The sequence below is a fragment of the Pollachius pollachius genome (genome assembly GCF_949987615.1).
Source record: "Pollachius pollachius genome assembly, chromosome: 2".
Classification (NCBI taxonomy): domain Eukaryota; kingdom Metazoa; phylum Chordata; class Actinopteri; order Gadiformes; family Gadidae; genus Pollachius; species Pollachius pollachius.
In genome coordinates, this window is record NC_136935.1 from 27,087,757 (window position 1) to 27,107,933 (window position 20,177).

At 43.4% G+C, this 20,177-nt stretch overlaps 1 protein-coding gene across 1 annotated transcript; it reads right to left on the reverse strand.

The window, feature by feature from the left end:
• Positions 1-1,184: 1,184 nt before the first annotated feature.
• On the reverse strand, positions 1,185-16,288 carry LOC307070429 (equilibrative nucleoside transporter 2-like). The gene is made up of 13 exons (XM_079728885.1): positions 16,225-16,288; positions 8,602-8,656; positions 8,402-8,483; positions 7,308-7,450; positions 6,785-6,924; positions 5,997-6,131; positions 5,174-5,271; positions 4,890-4,965; positions 4,655-4,764; positions 4,227-4,335; positions 3,644-3,729; positions 2,227-2,423; positions 1,185-1,673 (listed from the first exon to the last, which is right to left on the reverse strand). Exons 2-13 carry the CDS (start codon positions 8,631-8,633, stop codon positions 1,562-1,564), a joined length of 1,320 nt encoding a protein of 439 aa, XP_079585011.1. The 5' UTR covers positions 8,634-8,656; positions 16,225-16,288; the 3' UTR covers positions 1,185-1,561.
• Positions 16,289-20,177: the final 3,889 nt, after the last annotated feature.

Here is a 20,177-nt window from a genome sequence, read left to right on the forward strand (position 1 = left end):
GAAACATTGTATCCTTCAACCAAAGAGCCTGATGCTGCTTCGTTATTGCACCTCCTGCCACAGCCGTGGGGATTCACAACCCAACTGACTATAGAAGTGCACACTAAAATCAGGACTCTGGGTACGACCCCCTGGAGAGAGACGGTGGTGCGGCTGAGATGCCAAGCTAAGGCCGCCTCCACTGGTCACTGCTGGTCAGAGATGAGCCAACCTGTCCCCTGTAGGATGACATATGTAGCTCTGAAGTGATGGGCCCACAGCCAAGATGGTGTGAGTTGGTAGTACAATAACACCAAGGGCACTGGTTCCCTGGCGGTATTAGCTGCTCGGGTAATAGAGTGCAAGTCAGTTTCCCGTTCCCCTAGCCTGATCCAGATGGGCTATCAGCTGTGGTGGAATCAGAGCTCCTGCATGCTTAGCTAAACAGCTAGCAAGCTCTTTTATTCCATAGACAAATGCCCATGATGCAACTGGTTGGGTCAATTCTCTGTTAAGACAGTTTGTACATTCAATCCATGCTGTCTACTCCAGGCCAGGCCAGGCCATTGAAATAGATCTACCCCTGCCTTGAAAAGCCACTCTCATCAAGCTGCCCTGTGCAGTTTTTGTGACCTCTGTGTACTAACATAGTTTACACGCACATCAAGGCCTCACCGTGCTCGGGCAGGTGAGAAACACCTCCAGGTGTCTTCCACATCAACGAGAGACAGAAACGATGTTCAGAGCCCGATCCGTACCTCCTACTGGATCCATACGGCACCATGTGCAATGACTACCACCTTTACCACACATAACAAAAATATCAAAAACACTTAAAGGGTAAGTGTGTAGGATAAGGGGGCCTCTAATGGTGAGGTAGCAGATTGCAACCAACCTAGTTGTGTTTACGTGTGGCTAGTACTGTTACGTTGAATTATGTCAACATGCCAACCTAGCGTTCATTATCACAGTGCTGGATTGTCGCTGTATTGGCCCCTGAAGTAATCATGTTCAGGCCTTGTGGGTGTGGGGAGGCAAGTTGCAGACACCAGAGAATCATGTAGTGGGCCCCATTTAGCCCGGTTCATTCCCTGCTCTATTGCTATAGGGAGGAATGTGATACATCACAGTTGAATGATCCTAAACTTATGTTAGTTTGCTATGGAAAGCCTTATTATATAGTAAAGGTTACACAATAATTAGAGCTTTGTTTTATTGATGTTTTTTCTATATAAATGCGATTCAAACGTATTATATAAAAAATAAAAATAAAAATGTTATCAAAATTATACAAAATTCACATAAATATCCAATAAAATGTTGAAAAAGTAAAAAATGCAGCCATGCGTGTCATGACCCAAGTGCACAACTTCATCTTGAAGTTCAAGTCAAAGTCAGAACTAACAGGCAGCAGTACTGAATTCACAAGGGTACTCCACCATGCATTAAAGCACAAACAAAATACAGCAGTCCAATAAACCTTTGATCGTCTTTTTGTTGTTGCTGCATTATTTTTTAGCGCCCACATGTTGATGCACATGAACATAAAAAGTAGAAGTAAATTAAGAAGACACATCCTTTACTAAACCAAGGAGCCAAGCAGAAAGGAGATGGAGGCCCCCAGAGAGAGACCAAGGGCCAGGAAGAAGGTCATCAGGGCCCCTGCTGTCTCACAGTCTCTGGAACGCACCAACCTGAGAGAGGCAGAAAGAGATAGAGAGATAGAAACAGACAGTGAGAGAAAGTACATTTGCATAGCATACAGGAAATAACTCAATGGATTTATTTCTTATTCCACTACTGCGCTTTCAAAGTTAACTGAATTATGAGGGAGACAGAGATAGAGAGACAGAGACATAGAGACAGACACAGAAAGACAGAGAGACAGACACAGAAAGACAGAGAGACATAGAGACAGAGAGACAGACACAGAGAGACATAGACAGAGAGAAAGACACGGAGACAGAGACAGAAGACGTTTTACACTGCCAATATGCTCTTCTTACGCATGCCTTTTTCCCGGCATGGTAGAGAGAGACAGAGACACGGACAGAGAAACAAAGAGACAGAGAGAGACAGACAGAGAGAGAGAGAGACAGATACAGAGAGACAGACACAGAGAGACAGAGACAGAGAGACAAACAGTGAGAGACAAGCAGAGAGAGACAGACAGAGAGACGGACACAGAGAGACATAAAGACAACTGATCTCAGGGCAGCAGGGAGCGGCTGAGCTCATCGTACTCACTGGGGTGCGTAGGCCATGCAGAGGCTGGCCAGGTAGCCATTGGAGAAGGCAAACAGCACCATGACCAGGACGAAAGCCCCGTCGTGGGGGAGCAGGATGGCCAGCCGGGAGTTGGGGATGTTACACACCATTAGGAGCGGGACGAAGAGCATGCGGGAAAACACCACCACCGGGAAGAGACGGCTCTCCTTGGAAGGCTGTGTGAGGAGGAGAAGGAGAAGAGGAGGAGACGTGGAGGAAGAGAGGAGGAGAGGGAGGAGGTGGAGGAGAAGGGGGAGGAGGAGAGGATGAGCAGGAGGAGGTGGAGGAGAGGGGGGAGGAGGAGGAGAGGGAGGAGGAGGAGGAGGAGAGGGAGGAGGAGTAAGAGGAACAGGGGGAAAGGGAGGAAAGGGGAGGATGAGAGGGAGAAGGAGGAAGAGGTAAAAAAACTAATAATAATAATACTTTTATTTGAAGGCGCATTTCTCTGCACTCAAGGACACCGTTCAAAGATACACAAAAGTCATTATAAAAAAACAACAATAAGAAAGAGAAATAAATTATAATAATAATAATAATAATAACAACAACAGACATAGTAATTGGCATCAGGTGGAATAGGCAGTTTTGAACAGATGTGTTTTGAGCTGTTATTTGAAATGCAGGAATGAATCAATGTTTCTGAGTTCGGGTGGTAATGAATTCCAGAGACAAGCGGCTGAATTTGTTGTGCCCCATGGTGGTGAGACGGGCAGAAGGGACAGACAGGTGTATGGAGAAAGAGGATCTGAGGGAGCAGGAGGGAGCGAGGTTGTGGATGGCCTTGAATGTTAACAGGAGAACTTTGAATTTGATACGGAACTGAACCGGGAGCCAGTGGAGCTGCTGGAGGACAGGGGTGATGTGGTGGAGTGATGGGGTTCGAGTGTAATGCGGGCAGCTGAATTCTAGACCAGTTGGAGTTTATGGAGGGATTTGTGAGGGAGGCCGAGAATGAGAGAGTTGCAGTAATCTATACGGGAGGTGACGAGGCTGTGGACAAGGATGGCGGCAGTGTGGGGGGTCAGGGAGGGGCGGAGGCGATTGATGTTTCGTAGGTGGAAGTAGGCAGACCGGGTGATGTTATTGATGTGGGATTGAAAGGATAGTGTACTGTCCAGGATGACACCCAGACTCTTAACCTTGGAGGAGGGTGAGACGGTGTAGTTATCGATGGTGAGTGAAAATCTGTTAGTTTTGGATAAAGTTGATTTCGTACCAATGACGAGAACCTCAGTTTTCCAACTATTTAATTTGAGGAAGTTGAGGGTGAACCAGGTTTTATTTCAGAGATGCAATCAGTGAGGGAGGTGGGTGGGAGAGTGGACGAGAGTTTAGTGATGAAGGCCGGCCCATGATTGGCCGAGACTCAGACATACAGCCAGGCCCTCACACTCACCCACTGCACCAGAGATGGGACACTGCGGCCCACCAGGTCCAGGGAGTTGAACACGATGAAGCAGCAGACGCAGGTGAACACCTTGTCTGTGAGGGACAAGAGCACAGCGCGTTGACCACTCAATGTCTGATCCACAACAAAAAGTCAAAACAATAACTAAATACCATTTAATATTTCGTTATTTAGTTAGGGTTACATTTTTAAGCTCATATTGATGCAAAATAATTGCCGTAGCTATGCTAGTATTATAAGGTCAGCCCTAACTATGCACATCAGAGCTACCAAAAGACGCTCATTCTAACCTGCCAATCATCTGTTTGTCTGTTCTGTGAGTATCATTGAAATGAAACAACAATTAATACTAATAATTATTTTGGGTGTGTGAAGAGATGGTCTTTCTTACGCAGGTTCTCAACACAATTGACAAAAACAGACAACAGCTAGCTGTTAGCTAGTTTTGAAGGCACTAAGAGTGGAATCCTTAAACCTTAAACAGTCCTCATTATACCATTCATAGTTAATGATGCATAACGATGACAAACAGGCCTTAAACCCTAAAGAGCAGCCTTCTGCCTCCTCTCACCCCATCCAGCTGAGCCTCTGTAGACAGTCTTCACTTGGACCGTGATCACGGGGAAGACAGAGAGGGTCACGGCAAAGATGCAGGTCACGCAGGCGGCCATCACCCAGATCTGGAGGGGTGGAAACAGCCTGTTAGGGCCTACAGAGGGGGGGTATACATACCACCAGGGCCCCACAGTCCTTATCATGGGGGGCTGTGGGGCGTTGAATTGCGCTGTTGAATTATACAATGTACAACGTCTGTGGTGGAGAACTATAGTGCAAGAAGTATCTGAATTCTAACAGCTCTGTAATACCATTTTTACTCGCTCGATGGTACGTATAAAAATGAGCGACAAGAAAAGTTATATTAAAATAGAATCTTAGAATCAAATACAAAATGCTAATTTACAATATTGGTTTAGAGATAAACCACAACCAAGGAGGCACCTTTTTGAAGACAGCAAAGACAGAGGATCTCTGCTGCTGCGTCTCTGGCTGCCTGAGGTCCTGCAGGACCTGAAACTCTGGGTCTTTGGACTTCTTGAGGAACTCTTTGTCTACAGAATACAACACAGTAGTCCAGTCAGCGATCCATCAGCTTGACCACATGGACAAGTCAGAATTCAATCTGAGATCATCTGACAAATACAAATATGACGTCCAGAATAATCATGAGACCCACCCAGGCTTTCAACGGGCATCTTTTCAAACGCCTGATTAACCGTCTCATCTCGATTCAGATAAAAACGAGCAAATTCCTGTTGACAAAACATTTGCATTGATTGAGGTGTGCAGGAAGCAATGAGTGAAGCACATTGCGTAAGAAACAAGAAAAATGACCAGAGCCATTTAGACTAATGCTGATACAAGTCATGGTTTCTGTAGTCCAACATCTATAGATTTGAGCAAGAGGTCCAATGACGCTTAAGAGTTAGTTTTAAAGAAGATGACTTGAGGCCCACTCACCAGGTGGGGCAGCAGGGTGTAGCAGGCCAGGATGGCTGACATGGCCACGCACGGGGTGATGAAGTACCCCAGGGCAGCAGTTCTGATGTCTGCATTGCCTACAGAGTGCATGAAGGGACGACACGTAGCGAGTGACATAGCTGGAATGTAGGGCTGTACGGTATAATAATTTCTCGCTCTCTGAAAAACACTAATGTTTAATAGTATGGATTTGTTTCTCCACTTGCTTGCGGACCTTGACGTATAGTTTTGGCATCTCAATTTGGCTGAAGTGTGTGCGGGCAGGTAACGCGTACCTGGGATAGTGTGTGTTTTGGCCATCTCTTTAAAGCCCTTTCTATCGACATATTGAAAGGGAACAATGTCCTTACGAGTTACACAGGAAAAAACAGTGACAGCGTTTGTTATCTTGTTCCACCGCTGGCTCTTTTTGTCATATGGGCTGGCTTTGGAAAATGCCTGCGGAAGCGATGTCTGAGATGCAGAGACAGCTTCACGCTACCAGCATCTCGTACGGTGTGGAATGAGAGCTTGTGAAGGGACTATTGCGCAAGCGCGCCTGCGCCTGCATGCACAATAATACATGCACAATAATACAGTCACAATAATATTAGACCAATGACACTGACATCAGGTCGTCAAAGAGAGACTAGCAGGGGGGGTTAGAAGCTCAACCTAATCTGTGATCTGACTGGAACAGTTTTGGAGGTGAGCATCCACCAGGGTGAGCCTTGAAACTGTTTGAGAACTTTGAGGTGGAGAATCAGAGTGCCCCCTAGCTAGCATCAGGCTAGGTCGGGCTCCAAAGGGGGGGGCTACTTACCCAGAACAGAGAACAGCATAGCGAGAGCGGCGAAGATCCCAGCCAGCCCCTGGCCGCTCATGAACAGGGTGCTGTAGCGGGGGGGCAGCAGCCCCACCAGCCCGAACAGACTGCCCTGGAGCACTGCGCTGAAAGCTGACACACAACCCCTCGTCAGGACACACATCGGACACACAAACCCTCGTCAAGACACACAACGGAAACACAACCCCTCGTGAAGACACACATCTGACATACAACCCCTTGTCAGGACACACAACGGACACACAACCCCTTGTCAATACACATATTGAACACACAACCCCTTGTCAGCCTACTGGGACCACCCTCAGAGAGGGAGCATTCAGGGTGTAACTACACCACGCAAATTCAGCATGGATTCTAGATGTTGCGGCATCACGAGGGCCTCAAACACGAAAGCACGCACACACACACTGACACCTTGAAGGAGAGCCATTATAAAATGTTTTCAGGGGTCTCTACTGCATGGCCCCTTGGAACGCCCCTTTAGTTCAGGTTCAGATTTGATTGCGAAGCAATGGAAAGATAGCTGGACTAGTATACCAGTCATGCACTAATATTTTTGTTGGCAAATGGTGGGGGGGGGGGGGGTCCAAACAACTTTTTGGATTTTTTTGTAACAAAGCTGTCTCAGGACAGACGTAACACGTTTCAACAGAGTCCTATTTGATCAAGGAGATGCAGCCACACTACACACGTGTTTAATCTAACAGAAACCATTTATGAGCAATGTTGAGCTGGGCACTCGTTTAAAGTGATAACCTCACCATTGATGAACCAAATGGTTCCCATGGTGATTGAGAAGAAGGTGTCCGGGTTCATTTTGACCCTGACCAGAGCCGCCGTGAGGGAGAAGAGCAGCAGGATGGCGACCATGCTGACCACCACGCGAATCCGCTCTCGCACCCTGCACAAGAGTCAAACAGGGTTTCAGACGGTATGGGGGTCTGATTGGTGGTCTATTAGGATTCAAAACCATTTATGGAGATTAAAACAATGCTGTGTTGGCGTCTGTGATTGACACATTCATGCCAAAACTCTTCTTTGCTTGGATCACTGCTTAACACCACTAGGATTGGTAAAATCTGAATAAAACAAACGCACCCAATTCAATTTTCAGTGTCTTGGTTGCAATGCACCGTGTGCTTTAAAGCAGAGCATTTGAAGGGTTTTGCAACATCTTTTCCCGTGTATATCTTGCTCGTTGGGCTCATGACCATTTGGTGCAGAGACACGAAGAGTAGATGTGGAGGGATGTATAGAGCCGGCTGTAGGCGGTGATCAGCTCACCACTGGTACAGGAAGGAGTTGAGCAGGGTGAAGAGCAGCAGGGGCAGCATGGACAGGAAGGTCATCCAGCTGTTGAAGCTGTAGTCCTCAGGTTGGGCCCGCTGGGTGCTGTTCTGCGTCACGTTCAGGCACTCGTTGAAGTACTGCAGCCACAAACACAAGGCCCATGGAATCATTCACAAGTAAATGGGCGTCAGTTTTGTTTGAAATGTGGTGGGGACAGAGACGCATTCGGAAGTGCATTTTCAGAAGTGCTGGCTCAATTCACAACATGCATCCATCCAATCTACATCAGGCATTCTGACGAAAACTCATGCATCCACCAAAATTATTCTAGAATTCAAGCAAAGCAAGAATGACCAAAACAAGTCACTTTGTGTCAACAAGAGACTGACTCCACCGACGCCACCATCGTCATCTCCACTATACCCTACACTGTATGAACGCAAACCGTGGATAAGTAAGGCTAGCAATGGTTAGTTATACAAAAAAAAAATATATATATATATTCTTTCCTTTTTTTTAGTGGTGGGTACAAAATGAAACTTGACGAAAACTGGTAGGTACTCGTCCCCAGCAAAATTGACGCCTATGCACAAGAATTTTCATGAGACCGTAACCACGGGAAACACAAACAACATACTTTAGCTTTAAAATCCTTGTAATTGCTTAATCCTCATGCTTTATTTACTATAAAGATGAGTCAATGCAGCTCCATAAGCATCATTGCACTTGGCTTACACTTCCAGGTGGGGGAGCAGTATAATAAGGTTCATAGTGAGAGTCCCAGGCTGGACTGACTTGTTTATGGGTGTGTTTTATCCTTCAGAATGTCGTCGTACACATGTAGTTACATCGTGCAGGTTTAAAATCATTTTAGCCATATTTCTTTCTTAACTTTGTGGTTCAATAAAGTGGTAGTTGTAATGCTCATTATTATTTGGATGCTGATTCAAGTCCTGGTATTTTTGAGCTTTCTGTCTGAGCTGCAATAGCTCCAGGGAACAGGAGTGACGTTGAGGAGTGTGAGCTCTGCAGTCAGAGTGAGGTAATATTGAGGTACTAGTGAGGGTGTGTGGTGTGTGGAAGTTTACCAGAGACGCTGTCACAAAGAAGTTCCATGGCAGCAAAGAGCCAAGACCCAAGATGAAGACTATGATGGCTGTGGCCTGCCCCCTGGTCAACACAAGGGAAGAACTGGTCAGCAAAACAAAACTGCTTTATAAGGGATTAGGCAGCTGAACAATAAATCACTTATTGAGACAGTAATGAATCCTTGAAATAGAACACTCACCGGTCCACTGGTGGGTTCTTCTGACTCAACATCTCTGTTCCGGCTCTTTATACTCCTACACAGGTTTTAGGACAAACAAATGTCATGAGATTAATGTTCAATGAAATGTATCAAATTAATTTGGCAGATTTAGGCTAATGCTGGTCCATGATGAATGAAACCAAATTAAGTTGTCTACCACCACATGACAATGCATAGTTGCAGAAATAATCGAATATTCATATTCATATTAATATGTATACTTTAAATGGTTTTAATAGGATACCAAAAGTTAGAAGTCTTGGTTTTTCCAGCATCCAATACTTAATCTGATTAATAATAATTAATAATACATAATATTGTATCCATCCAAGGACCCTTTAAATTATACTCTCTGTAAAAGTACCTCAAGCTTTAAAGTATTACGTTTTGAATGTTTATTTCACCTAAAACGACTCCTGTTGGTTCTGTTTCCAAAGAGAGCTCCCGGCGTGATGTAACTTCACTTTCACAATCATAGGCCCCGTCCACACGGAGCCGATTTTTTTGGTGAAACCGCATAAAACGAAACCGCATAGGTCCGGATAGATTTGAAACCACCCTCGGACATGGTTTCAGAAATGTGCGGTTTCGGGCACCGGATTCGCCGGCTCCGTCTGGACGGTCGGCCGAAACGCACAAGACCGCCTTCCGTCGACGGATCTCATTGACTTTGCATGGGGCGCTCGTGAAATGCATTGTGGGTCCGTCCGTTCTGTCGGCTCCGTGGCCTGAGTCAAAAAGTTGAGAAATGTTCAACTTTTCAGGCAGCGACGGATCCGTCGGCCAATCAGACTGCGTTATGCAAATATACGCAAGGACACTGTCTAATGAAATCGTTGTACCTTTGTAATACAACCCGGAAGGACACATGGATACGTCAAAAAGCCCCCATCCGTCTAAGGACGTATGTAGTGTGAATTTAGGATTCGTGTGGACCCCTGAAACGCAAACGTTGACGTCATTAGCCTCCCACCAGCTGGGCGACGTCAGAGCTGCGTTGAATTATTTATTTATTATTTTATTTGTATTCTTTTTGTAGCTTTAAATACAGCCCCTTGATAAATTTAATTACTAACTGTACATTAAAAAGTATTTCTGCTCAATTTAAAAGGTTGAATCTCCTCGTGACTAAATGTTTGTATACAGTGCGCAGGCTGTATGCGTGCAGGCTTGATGCGCTCCACTTTTTTATGTGGAGAACCAGCGCCTTGAATATTTACTACAGCGTTTCTACAGCTCGATGCGGTTTCGCAATGAATCCGTCTTTACGGAGATATTCCTGAACCACATAAAACGTAACCGGATCGTTTTCGCCCGTTTCGGCTCCGTGTGAACGGGGCCATAGTAACCTTGGTGTCAGAAGTAATGCACACATTACTAGTCTACTATTACTACTACTATATTCAGTAGGCCACCTAACTATACAAAGCTAGTTAGGAGCTACAACTCCAATAGTATGTACATTTTTATTTTGCAATACATATCTAAATGCTGTTCTATAAGAATGTTGAACAATGAGAAACAGACAACCTTTCTTTTGACTCCTATAGCTTCAATATTCACAATGAAACATTCACTCTGTTTATTCAGGTCCAAAACTAAAGCGACTGGTGTTGAGTGCTCTTCATATTGGAAAGAGTATGGGCTACATGGTTCAATGTACCTTTTTACCCAAACAAAATGTGTAACCCACAACATCGTCACTATTAGAATCAATGCGCTCGCAAAGTCTGCTTATAAGGAGGGCCATATTCTGGGTTCGTTTTTAAAGTGATACTTCACCCATTCAGAACCGGCGTTTTATCATTATAAAATCGCTATTGTAATATATATATATATATATTAAAAAAAATAATTCCCTCAGTCTAACCCAGTCTTCCCTTGGCCCAGCTTTCCTGATCTAATTTTCTCCCGAGATGACGTCCAATGACGCTTTTGACGTCATCTCGGGAGAACTTTGCTTGCCTGCTAGAAGGGCCGAGGACTACAAACCACTGGTTCCGCAAATTTGTGAGCTCACCAATAAGGAATGAGGGGGGGCGGGAACTCGCGTACGAGATGTAAACCCAATGTCCGCCATGTTTCTTCACCACTTAGCTAGAGAACAAATTTGCAATGTGAAACAGCCGAAGTGGATTTTGAAAATCTATTGTTGGATTCAGACATTCAGGGCTATTAGTACGAGCCAGAATACAGCCAGGAAGAATTGACACAAATAGAGAAGGAGGCTGCAGCTGAACAAGCCTTGCCTGTTAGACACTAACACAGCGCAATGCAGTGTGGTAGTTGGAGGATTTTTTACATTTGAGCCAGAGAAACACTTTCTGCCTTTTCTCAGGCTAGGATGAACTGATTTCAATTTTGTTTGCACATTTATAATACATAGATTTATTTACTTCATATAACCTTCATATCTCCGCCGGTGAAGTATCCCTTTAAGAATGTGGGTACAGGCTTTTGGGGGAGTTTTTGGGTTTATTTAAAAATGTGGTTGCCTCCCTATGGGAAATCCTTACAATAGTCCTACAATAGTTTCACAATAGTCCAACAATAGTCCTACAATAGTTTCACAATTGCCCTACAATCGGTCAACAACAGTCCTACAATCGTTCCACAATAGTCTTACAATAGTTCCACAATGGTCCTACAATAGTCAATCATACAGTTAATTTCACTGTTGGTTCATTAGCTGTCGGTGGAAAGGGGGCATAGTCATATAGTTCCTCTAGTTCCACTCCAAACATTTGTGAACGCGGGCCAGTTCGCTAAATGGCGCCATTGTTCCAGATCCGGTTCGAGAGGCAGCGCTGATTTGGTGAAAAGCTCTTTCATTAGGTGTGATTATAATGTCATTTTTTGGGTGCCTTGATGCCAAAATAGTTGCCTTCCACACACTTAACGACCATAACAGAAAGTTTTATCGCATACTCTTAGGTTTGTGGCCTCTTAGGTTTTTTAATTAGTAAAATGGTCCAGTGTTGATGTAAATTTTTCAGAGCTTTTCTTCCTGGTTTCTGCTTCTCACACAGAGGGGCCTAGACAACACCGTTGTATAAAACAACAAACATATAAGCTGTATTAACTGCACATAGCCACAAGGGGAGCAGGACCAAACATATAAGCTGTAGTAACTGCACATAGCCACAAGATGGGAGCACCATCACACATGATGAAAACGGGAGGCGGGCTCTCAAAACCATAGCCAATCAGAGCACGTACTACGTCATATAGGCCACGCCTACTCCGTATCTAAACAGCGTGCAGGCGGGAGGACAGGCAGAAACACTCGGTAGCTCATCACCACTGATGACCGCTTTATGGTGTGTTCCTCAATCCTCGGACGCCAGACTTCCGAGACAAAAATCGAAGATCTCCCAGCTTTCTTTCGGCATTTCACGGAGGCATGCCCCCTTTTTGTCTTCATCTTTCGGAATTCTGAAAGTAGACCGAGAGCAGTGATGACACTCAAGAAAATGGCTGGGCCCGTGAAGAGATTTATTTTCTTTATATTTGTACCACGTTGGTCATTTTAAATGCTCTTACACACTTGATTACATTGCTACTTTATTCCGGTCACCAGCTGTACGTGCAATTCAAGGTAAAGTTGTGTTGTTTGTTTTCGGGCTGGTTTGCTAAAGCGGCTAATGTAGCTAACAATGAACAACGACTAGCCAATTTCATGCCCCAATCACAAAGAACAACAGGAATGCTATGAATGCTCCGAGACCGGAAGTGACGTCAAACAACTCGGAAGGCTGGCGTCCGAGGATTCAGGAAGACAACATCAGTGTCTCTCCACGCGTGTATATACAATTCCCCTCCTTTTGCTTCATAGTTACCATAACGACACTTTACCAAATAAAGTGAGTTGAAAGTGATCCTGCTTCGATTACCTTTTCTAAAGGAATACGACAGAGAAGACCCAAGGATTCATCACCATCCCACCCCCACTGACGGGGATGTACCAAACCCGGGTCCAGAAGGGGCTGAACCTCCTCCAGAGGTTCACCATGTGTCTCTGAATGAACCACGTGTTGACCTTAACCTCTCTCCGAGTCATACCTTCCCGAAACCATGACATCAGAGGACTACCAGCTAGAGTTGGCTCGGTCGCGAACTAATCAGTTCGAATGAACGAATCTTTAAGACAAACAAACCGAACTGGTTCCTCTCTCTCGTCCGTCTCGTTCGTTCTCAGAATCGACTCCTCCCAGACCCACTAGTCGCTGACTCGCTGACAGTTCGTTCACTCATTGTGTTAGTGGTGAAGAGGGACCGACTGAGAGACGTCACGACTCACGAGAGCCAGCCAATCGTATGCTGTTCTAGGACTGAGTCTAGGACGCTCTCGTTGAATTTTAGCCAATGAGAGACAGAAACCAACCGGTTTCTTGGGGAAAAAAACAAATGGGCTTAGTGAGCGAGCTATCTATTATTTACATTGGCCATCTGTTGCATGGACGTATTTAAAGGATAAATTGTACATATTTATAATTCGAAATTCATCCCAGCCTTTATACCACATTTTTCACAACCTACCATCTCTCGTTGTGAAGACTAGTCACCGCGCCATTCGTTTCAATGGGAATCGCGACGGTATACTTTCAACATGAAGTGTACATATTTATCATTTGAAATTCATCCCAGCCTTTATACCACATATACTCTAAGGTATATAGCATATAACCGCGTTGTCTGATTACAGTTTAATTCATTTTTCACAACCTACCAGCTCTCAAGTCAAGTCACCTCGCCATTCGTTTCAATGGGAATTGCGACGGTCCATACTTTCAACATTTACATATTTGTAATTTGAAATTCGTCCCAGCCTTTATACCACAGATACTCTAGGGTCTATAGTAGGGATCAACCGATTATCGACCGGGCAGATTATCGGCACCGATATTTGACATTTTGACGCATATCGGCATCGGCCTTTCTTTTTTGATCCAATGGCCGATAAGAGATCAATTTAAAACTGGGTTATATTAGCTCTGATGCAGCCGCGCCTCTCTGTCTGCTGTCACTACGCTGTCTCCAGCATTGTCCCACCCACAGCACCATCTGATTGGTTACACGCAGAGCTACGACGGGTAACAGCCGTAGTAAAAGCTGTGCATGCACAGTGCTCAGACACACGGCGGAGAGGAGAAAAGGTTTTGTCTGGTTTGGTTTCGAGGAAAGTTAAGGCAGCAGACTCTCCCGAAATTGTAATAAACATCCCAGTCCTCTACAACTCACAACTACTAGTAACATTACTGTGAGCCCATTAACGTTATATAAACATAAGCGGCAGCTCTGCTCGCAGTCCGGCGTCCAGGCATGCCTGTTAATCACTCGAAACAAGGTTGCTGATAATATCGATATGGAAATAGTCTGTAATAGTAGAAGTCTGTATGTGAGTGAGAGTAAAAACGTAATAAACTCAATTAAGTCTAGTTTTGTTGCAGGGAAGCACGTTAAGCGGTGGTTATACTTCTACAAATGCGTAATGCGCTATCCAACTGCGTAACCACGGAGCCCCTCGAGCCCTTTAGGCTTTAAGGTGAAGGCTGATTAGCTTTTAGCGTAACATTAGCCCAGCGGTCCGCTTTCTCCTTCTCTGGTTCTAGACGCTCAGCAGACTGTAGCGAAACTCTACAACTCACGACTACTAACGTTACGGTGAGGCCCAATACGTTAGCAGCAGCTGTCTGTTCCTATGATAAACACTGATTATTAAAGTGAAGTGTTTAGTGTTTTTTTAACGGTTTAATCACTTGAAACAAGGTTGCTGATAATATTGATAGGGAAATAGTCAGTGATAAAAGTAAGAAGTGTGTGTGTGTGAGAGAGAGAGAGAGAGAAAAAAAAAATTCAGTTAGTTTTATTGCAGGGAAGCACGATGAGGGGATGGCTGGAGAATAGTGTGTTTGCGTGTGTGTGCAGGCCACAGGAGAAGCTGCAGCTGACAGCAAAGCACCGTCTGTCTGAGAGAAAACTGTTGGGCAATAATGGCTGTTTAACTAGGGAAAAATTTATTTATTTAAATTTTCAGTTAACTTCATTTGTTAACTTTGTTTTTGTTTGAACTTTAAAGAAAGATAAGTAAAAGATTAATATTTCAGTTCAGGAAAAATTTAGTGAGCCATTTATTTGTTTAAATTGTGTTGTTGCAAATCTGATAAGCTGTTGTGTTTATTAAACAACTTCATGAATGGAGTTTGTATTATTCAAAATTTTGACACCAATCTTTTCCCTTTTTCTGTTAATTAATATCGGCTCCAAATATCGGTTATCGGCCCCCTTGACTACTAATAATCGGTATCGGCCCTTAAAAAAACATATCAGTCTATCTCTAGTCTATAGCATATAACCGCGTTTTCTGATTAAAGTTTATTTCATTTTTCACAATTTACCAACTCTCGTTTTGAAGACTAGTTACCGCGCCATTCGTTTCAATGGGAATCGCAACGGTCTATAGGTGTACATATTTGTAATTTGAAATTCGTACCAGTTTCAATGCATTTTTCACAATTAACCAGCTCTCGTTTTGAAGGCAGTGTTAATTTTGGCAGCTAGATTTAGTCTTGGGCTGCACAGGGTTCTGTTTATGAGAGCCTAAAACACCCGGGACCCCCACCATCATTGCTAAATCATGTCTATTATCTTGCTGATATGTTAAACATCCAATAATCAACTACACCCCCATCCCGCTGCATTTGGTTAAAGTTGTAATGTTGACGTTTGAGAATGAGAACGAGGGACGAGCTGAGTCGAAAGCTGCTTTCCCACAGCCGCGCGGCAACTCGCCGCCTCCATTCATTTCAATGAGGGAAGGGCGGAGGAGAGGGGAGGCGGTTACAAAAGCGGCTGAAAACCAGGAAGCGGTTGCCGTCCACGTGAACGCGCACAGATTCTGCCCTACCGCTTAGCTTTCCCCGGGTTGAAACTTTTGGCGGCAGCCGCATCCGCTTTTGAAAAGCCTTTCACACCGCCGCGCTGAACCCTCCGGCAGCGAGGCGGTGTGCAAGCACCTCGATTCACCGCTACCGGAAACTCAACTGAACGAACGAACGAACCGCGAACGACTCCTCTTGGCGAACTGAACGACGCGAACTGAATCACGGAAACGAATCACTAAATCCAACCCTACTACCAGCTTGTTTCAAGACCATGTGCTCGACTGATTGCCAGAGTGGTCCGATTAAAGTCAGATATCAAGTGATTTATTTAGTAGTGTATCTTTAATAAAGCCCCATCAAATTATTGATCAGGCCAATTATTAATTTAAATAAGGTGATCATATCTGAGTACAAGTCAATATATTTGAATACCCATACTCCAAACAAAAGTACATGGACCTGACTTATACTGGGCGGTAGGCTTCGACTGATAAACGCAATATAAACCTCCTGGTCTCCAGTAGTAGAAAGCCTGATGATGCCAATGATGTCCATTCATAACGTGGGGCAAAGCGCGCGTAAAATTAGTTAGATATACTTTCGGTTTCTTGAAAACGCCATCTATAAGTCGCTTTAAAGTTTCGTAAAGGCTTACGTTTGTATCTTAATAATATTGGCCAAAAACCTTTTTGTACTAATAGCAAGATTTCATCGTTACCCGCTCAGTAGGCTGTTCCGCAGTGCGTCCTCCACAGCGTGCTTCTGCCGGGTCGCTGCCTGCATTTGGCGCTTACGGAGGAGGCGGGGCTTCAGGAGAGGAGGTGGCACTACGACATAAATCCACTTCGGGTACACCTACGGCACACATGTCCACCTACACTTCCACATGGCCAACCCTTTCAAATTGTAGGTAAGACCCCACAAACAATTCTCAGATATTATATTCTTAGTTAGGCAACTGATTAGGACATGATAGGATTGAGTATATAACCTATTATAGAGACCCTTGAACATAGAAGGCCCCCATTCAATGTGTAGTTCATTAATTTTTGTGCTCCAATACGGTAAACCCGCATGAACTAGGTCTGCAGTTTGAGGGACAATATAGGACTTGTAGACAAGAAGGAAATATTGCATCAAAGGCCTGTAAGAATATATGTATGAAATACTACATAATAACACACTTCACATGCCATTCCCCCACAATGTCCATGTTGTTTTGGCTATTTTATTCTCTCAATGTGGGAGAAAACACACACATATATATATTGTAGAGGGCCATTGGGTGTGGGGTTTCCAGGCCACCAAGTTAAATAGATAAAACGACACAACACAGAGAGCAGTTCACATTCAGAGTGGTTTATTTACCGCCTAAACCAAAACCAGGGTGGGAAAAGGGTCATCCACCTCATCTAGGATACATTCCAATCCAGTCCAACACCTTCCACCTGTCTCTTAGGCCGTGTCACCATAAACATCCTATACATAGACGCAGCATTGGCTGCTGGGACGCGAGAAATGCGTCCGCCATCTTGAAGAGGGGATGGGGAGCCAGGGAGCAGCATTAAGTCCGAGGGGAGATTGGAACAGAGGATGTATTTCTGCGTGGGGAACACAGTTTGGCATCGACAACCACCATTCTGACTTTTTATCATTAATTGTGTCTGTGTTTTATAAGATAAGGCTGCACCACATTGCCAAATTCGCCTCTCTTGAACTTCATAAAGGAAGCACGAGAAAGAAGCTATGCAAAACACATTCACATTTTTACATTCACATTGCCTTGCATACACTACATTGGTCAGTCTCCATTTACCCTGACTGCTTTTTATTGTATTTTGAATTTCACTCCTAATTCATGATAATCAGGCCTAATGCGATAGATTTATTTTCCATGATAATTCTTTTGTATTTTATTCTCTTATTTTTGAAACACTGTAAATGGTCAGTCTGCATTTACCCTGGCTGCTTTTTATTGTATTTTGACTCGTTCTGGTCTAATAATTTCCTGTATCAATTCTCACCTGTCCAGTCCATTCCATCCATCCATCCACAAATAAACATTCCATCAGCAGATTTGTATCATGACGCATTCTCATTTAGGCAAAGTATAAGACAATACTTTCTTAACAGTATAAATGTAACCATGATATAAATGGAGTCATTCAAGTAACAATATTCAAATACTAACATTGTTGGGTAAGACAGAATTTGGTTTTATCTGAATCCAGTGAAACAGATTGGTGGTTTTAGCTGATATAAAAACTTTCAGGTGTTCATATATGTTTTTTTTTTTTTTTTCCAAGTATTTGGCAGACGCTTTATTCCAAAGCGACATGCATTAAAAAAATACATATAAAACAATCAGTGTAAACATTATAATAATTTAAGGAAAGGATGTTGTTAATAAAAGTAAATACAAAATATCAATATAAAGTGTCAAGACAGAATAAACTCTGCTGCTGCAGCAACAGTCAGAGATAGTCTATAAGGTAAGATATATAGATATATAATGTATTCATACATTGTTTATGTAGGATATATATGTATATATAGCCTAATCATACATTGTTTCTTCGATTTAAAAATAGCTGACCGGTTTTTTTCCCCTTCTCAGGGATTTGTTCCCAGTTTTGATCTCGGACGTCTGGTCACTTATAGCATATAAGAATATTCTATTACTGTTAAGCCAACTATGAATAATAAAACACGCCAAACCATGTGTCCTTTATCATAGCTACACGTATCACAAAAAAATGCGTGAAAATCAGTAGTACTATTCAGTGAGGTATGATTAATTAAATGCGCTGACAGTTCATTGCTCCTGCCAAACGGATTGCACTGAGTGGAGCAGATCACCATTCCAAGATGGTGCCCCCACGTCTCAGCAGCGCCAGTAGGCAGTAGCGTTCGATTCTCCGTCCATGGTACAGGATGTCTATGCGTGCTACGCTTCCAGGCGATCACACAGATCCTGCCTGTCTTTTGCTAGCCCTAGCCTTCCTCGCCCATGTCTTTTTGCTAGCCCTCTTAAGCCCCAGCATTCCAGCTCAATGATATATATATATATATATATATATATATATATAATTTTTTTTTTTTTAAATAAATCTTCATTAAATCTTTACGATACAAGGAAGAACAAGCAGCAGTCATTAATACAGAAAATACATTGATCAAGAGCAGAGCCAGGGGGTTTCAAATAAATACATTAAAAATAGAGCATAACTGAGTGGATTTAGCAGCTTCCTTATTTTTTGAGTCACCCTCAATATACACACACACACACACACACATATATATACAGTGTTAGGAGTAACGGCGTTTAAGCAAAACGGCGTTACTAACAGCGTTCTTTTTTCAGTAACGGAGTAATCGAATTAATTACTTTTCTCATCGTTGCAACGCCATTATCGTTACTGATAATGTTAAGTGGCGCGTTACTACAATTGGCTGGGTGGGCGGATGCCCTGCTCACGCTGTCTCACTGAACGCTCTGACTACAGCTCAAGACAGCGAGCAAATTCAAAGGTAGCGTTCTCTATCTGGGAATACCGGCACTACTTCTCACTCATGGAAACTAAAGGCAAGAATGTGTATGTATCATGCACGCTATGCCCAGGGAAAAAAAAAAAACTGTATCCACGTCTGCCTCAAGTAACTCAAATCTAATGAAGCACCTTACATTAACCCATGTGAATATGAGTACGTGGAACTGACAATTTTGTTGAATTCTTCTGGATTGATTGAATTGGTTTTTAGATCCAGCAACGACATACTAAAGGGGATAAGGGTGGTGCGGTATGACATCATATTAGCTATCACCTTAGTGGCAAATGTGTCTATGTACATTACCTTATAAAGACTAAAACTTTCCTGGTAGTACCCTAACCGTTTTGACACGAGATGACAGGAGATGCCAGAGGAAACGGTCATTCCAACCAACAAACCGCATATACAACAGACATAATCAGAGCAGACATAATCAGAGCATCATATGACACTTCTAATCAATAAAAACTGTCAAGGTATGAGCAGGAAAGGTTGAGTCTTTATGTAATAAAATGAACATATCTAAGCTTACAGTTATTTGGAAACCTTACCACTGTCAACAATGTCTTTGTGTAAGGTTACCTTGTATCCAACTCCCCAACAGGAACCTCGTGGTAGGAGCTCTCGTGCAACTCTTCAACCCTGCTAAGAAAAAAACTCTCACCACTATGAAAAAAATAGGAAGTTTTATTCACACAAAAAACAAACAGATCCTGAAAACAATACCATCTTGACCACATTTGTTTGAATTTTCTGTATAATAAATTATTCGGTCAGCAGAAAAAATTGTATCCATTAAAAATATGAAATGTGTTCTTTTTTCAAAAAGGGGACTTGTTGGAGTGGTAAAACCTGTACTAATGTGACATCTTATTTATATGAACTAGTAGGCAATACATTTAGATGGACTCGACAATAAATGAGGGCATGGTATTACCACAATGTCAATGCCACAGAAACACATGGCTAGACATGTTCGACAAAACATTAATATCAAAGGACTTTTGACACTTTTTTTTTGGTACATACAGGTAACCTTTCCTGGCAATACCCTAACCGTTTTGACTGTCAACCAACACAGCGTGTTTATGAGTCAATCCACCAGAGTGTTGCAATGAC

Coding starts and splice junctions, on each gene's coding strand:
- LOC307070429 (XM_079728885.1), bottom strand. CDS start 8,633: ATGTTGAGTCAGAAGAACCCACCAGTGGACCG. Junction 7,451..8,401: donor TCTTTGTGACAGCGTCTCTG/GTAAACTTCCAC, acceptor TTGTGGCTGCAG/TACTTCAACGAGTGCCTGAA. Junction 6,132..6,784: donor AACCATTTGGTTCATCAATG/GTGAGGTTATCA, acceptor GTTGTGTGTCAG/CTTTCAGCGCAGTGCTCCAG.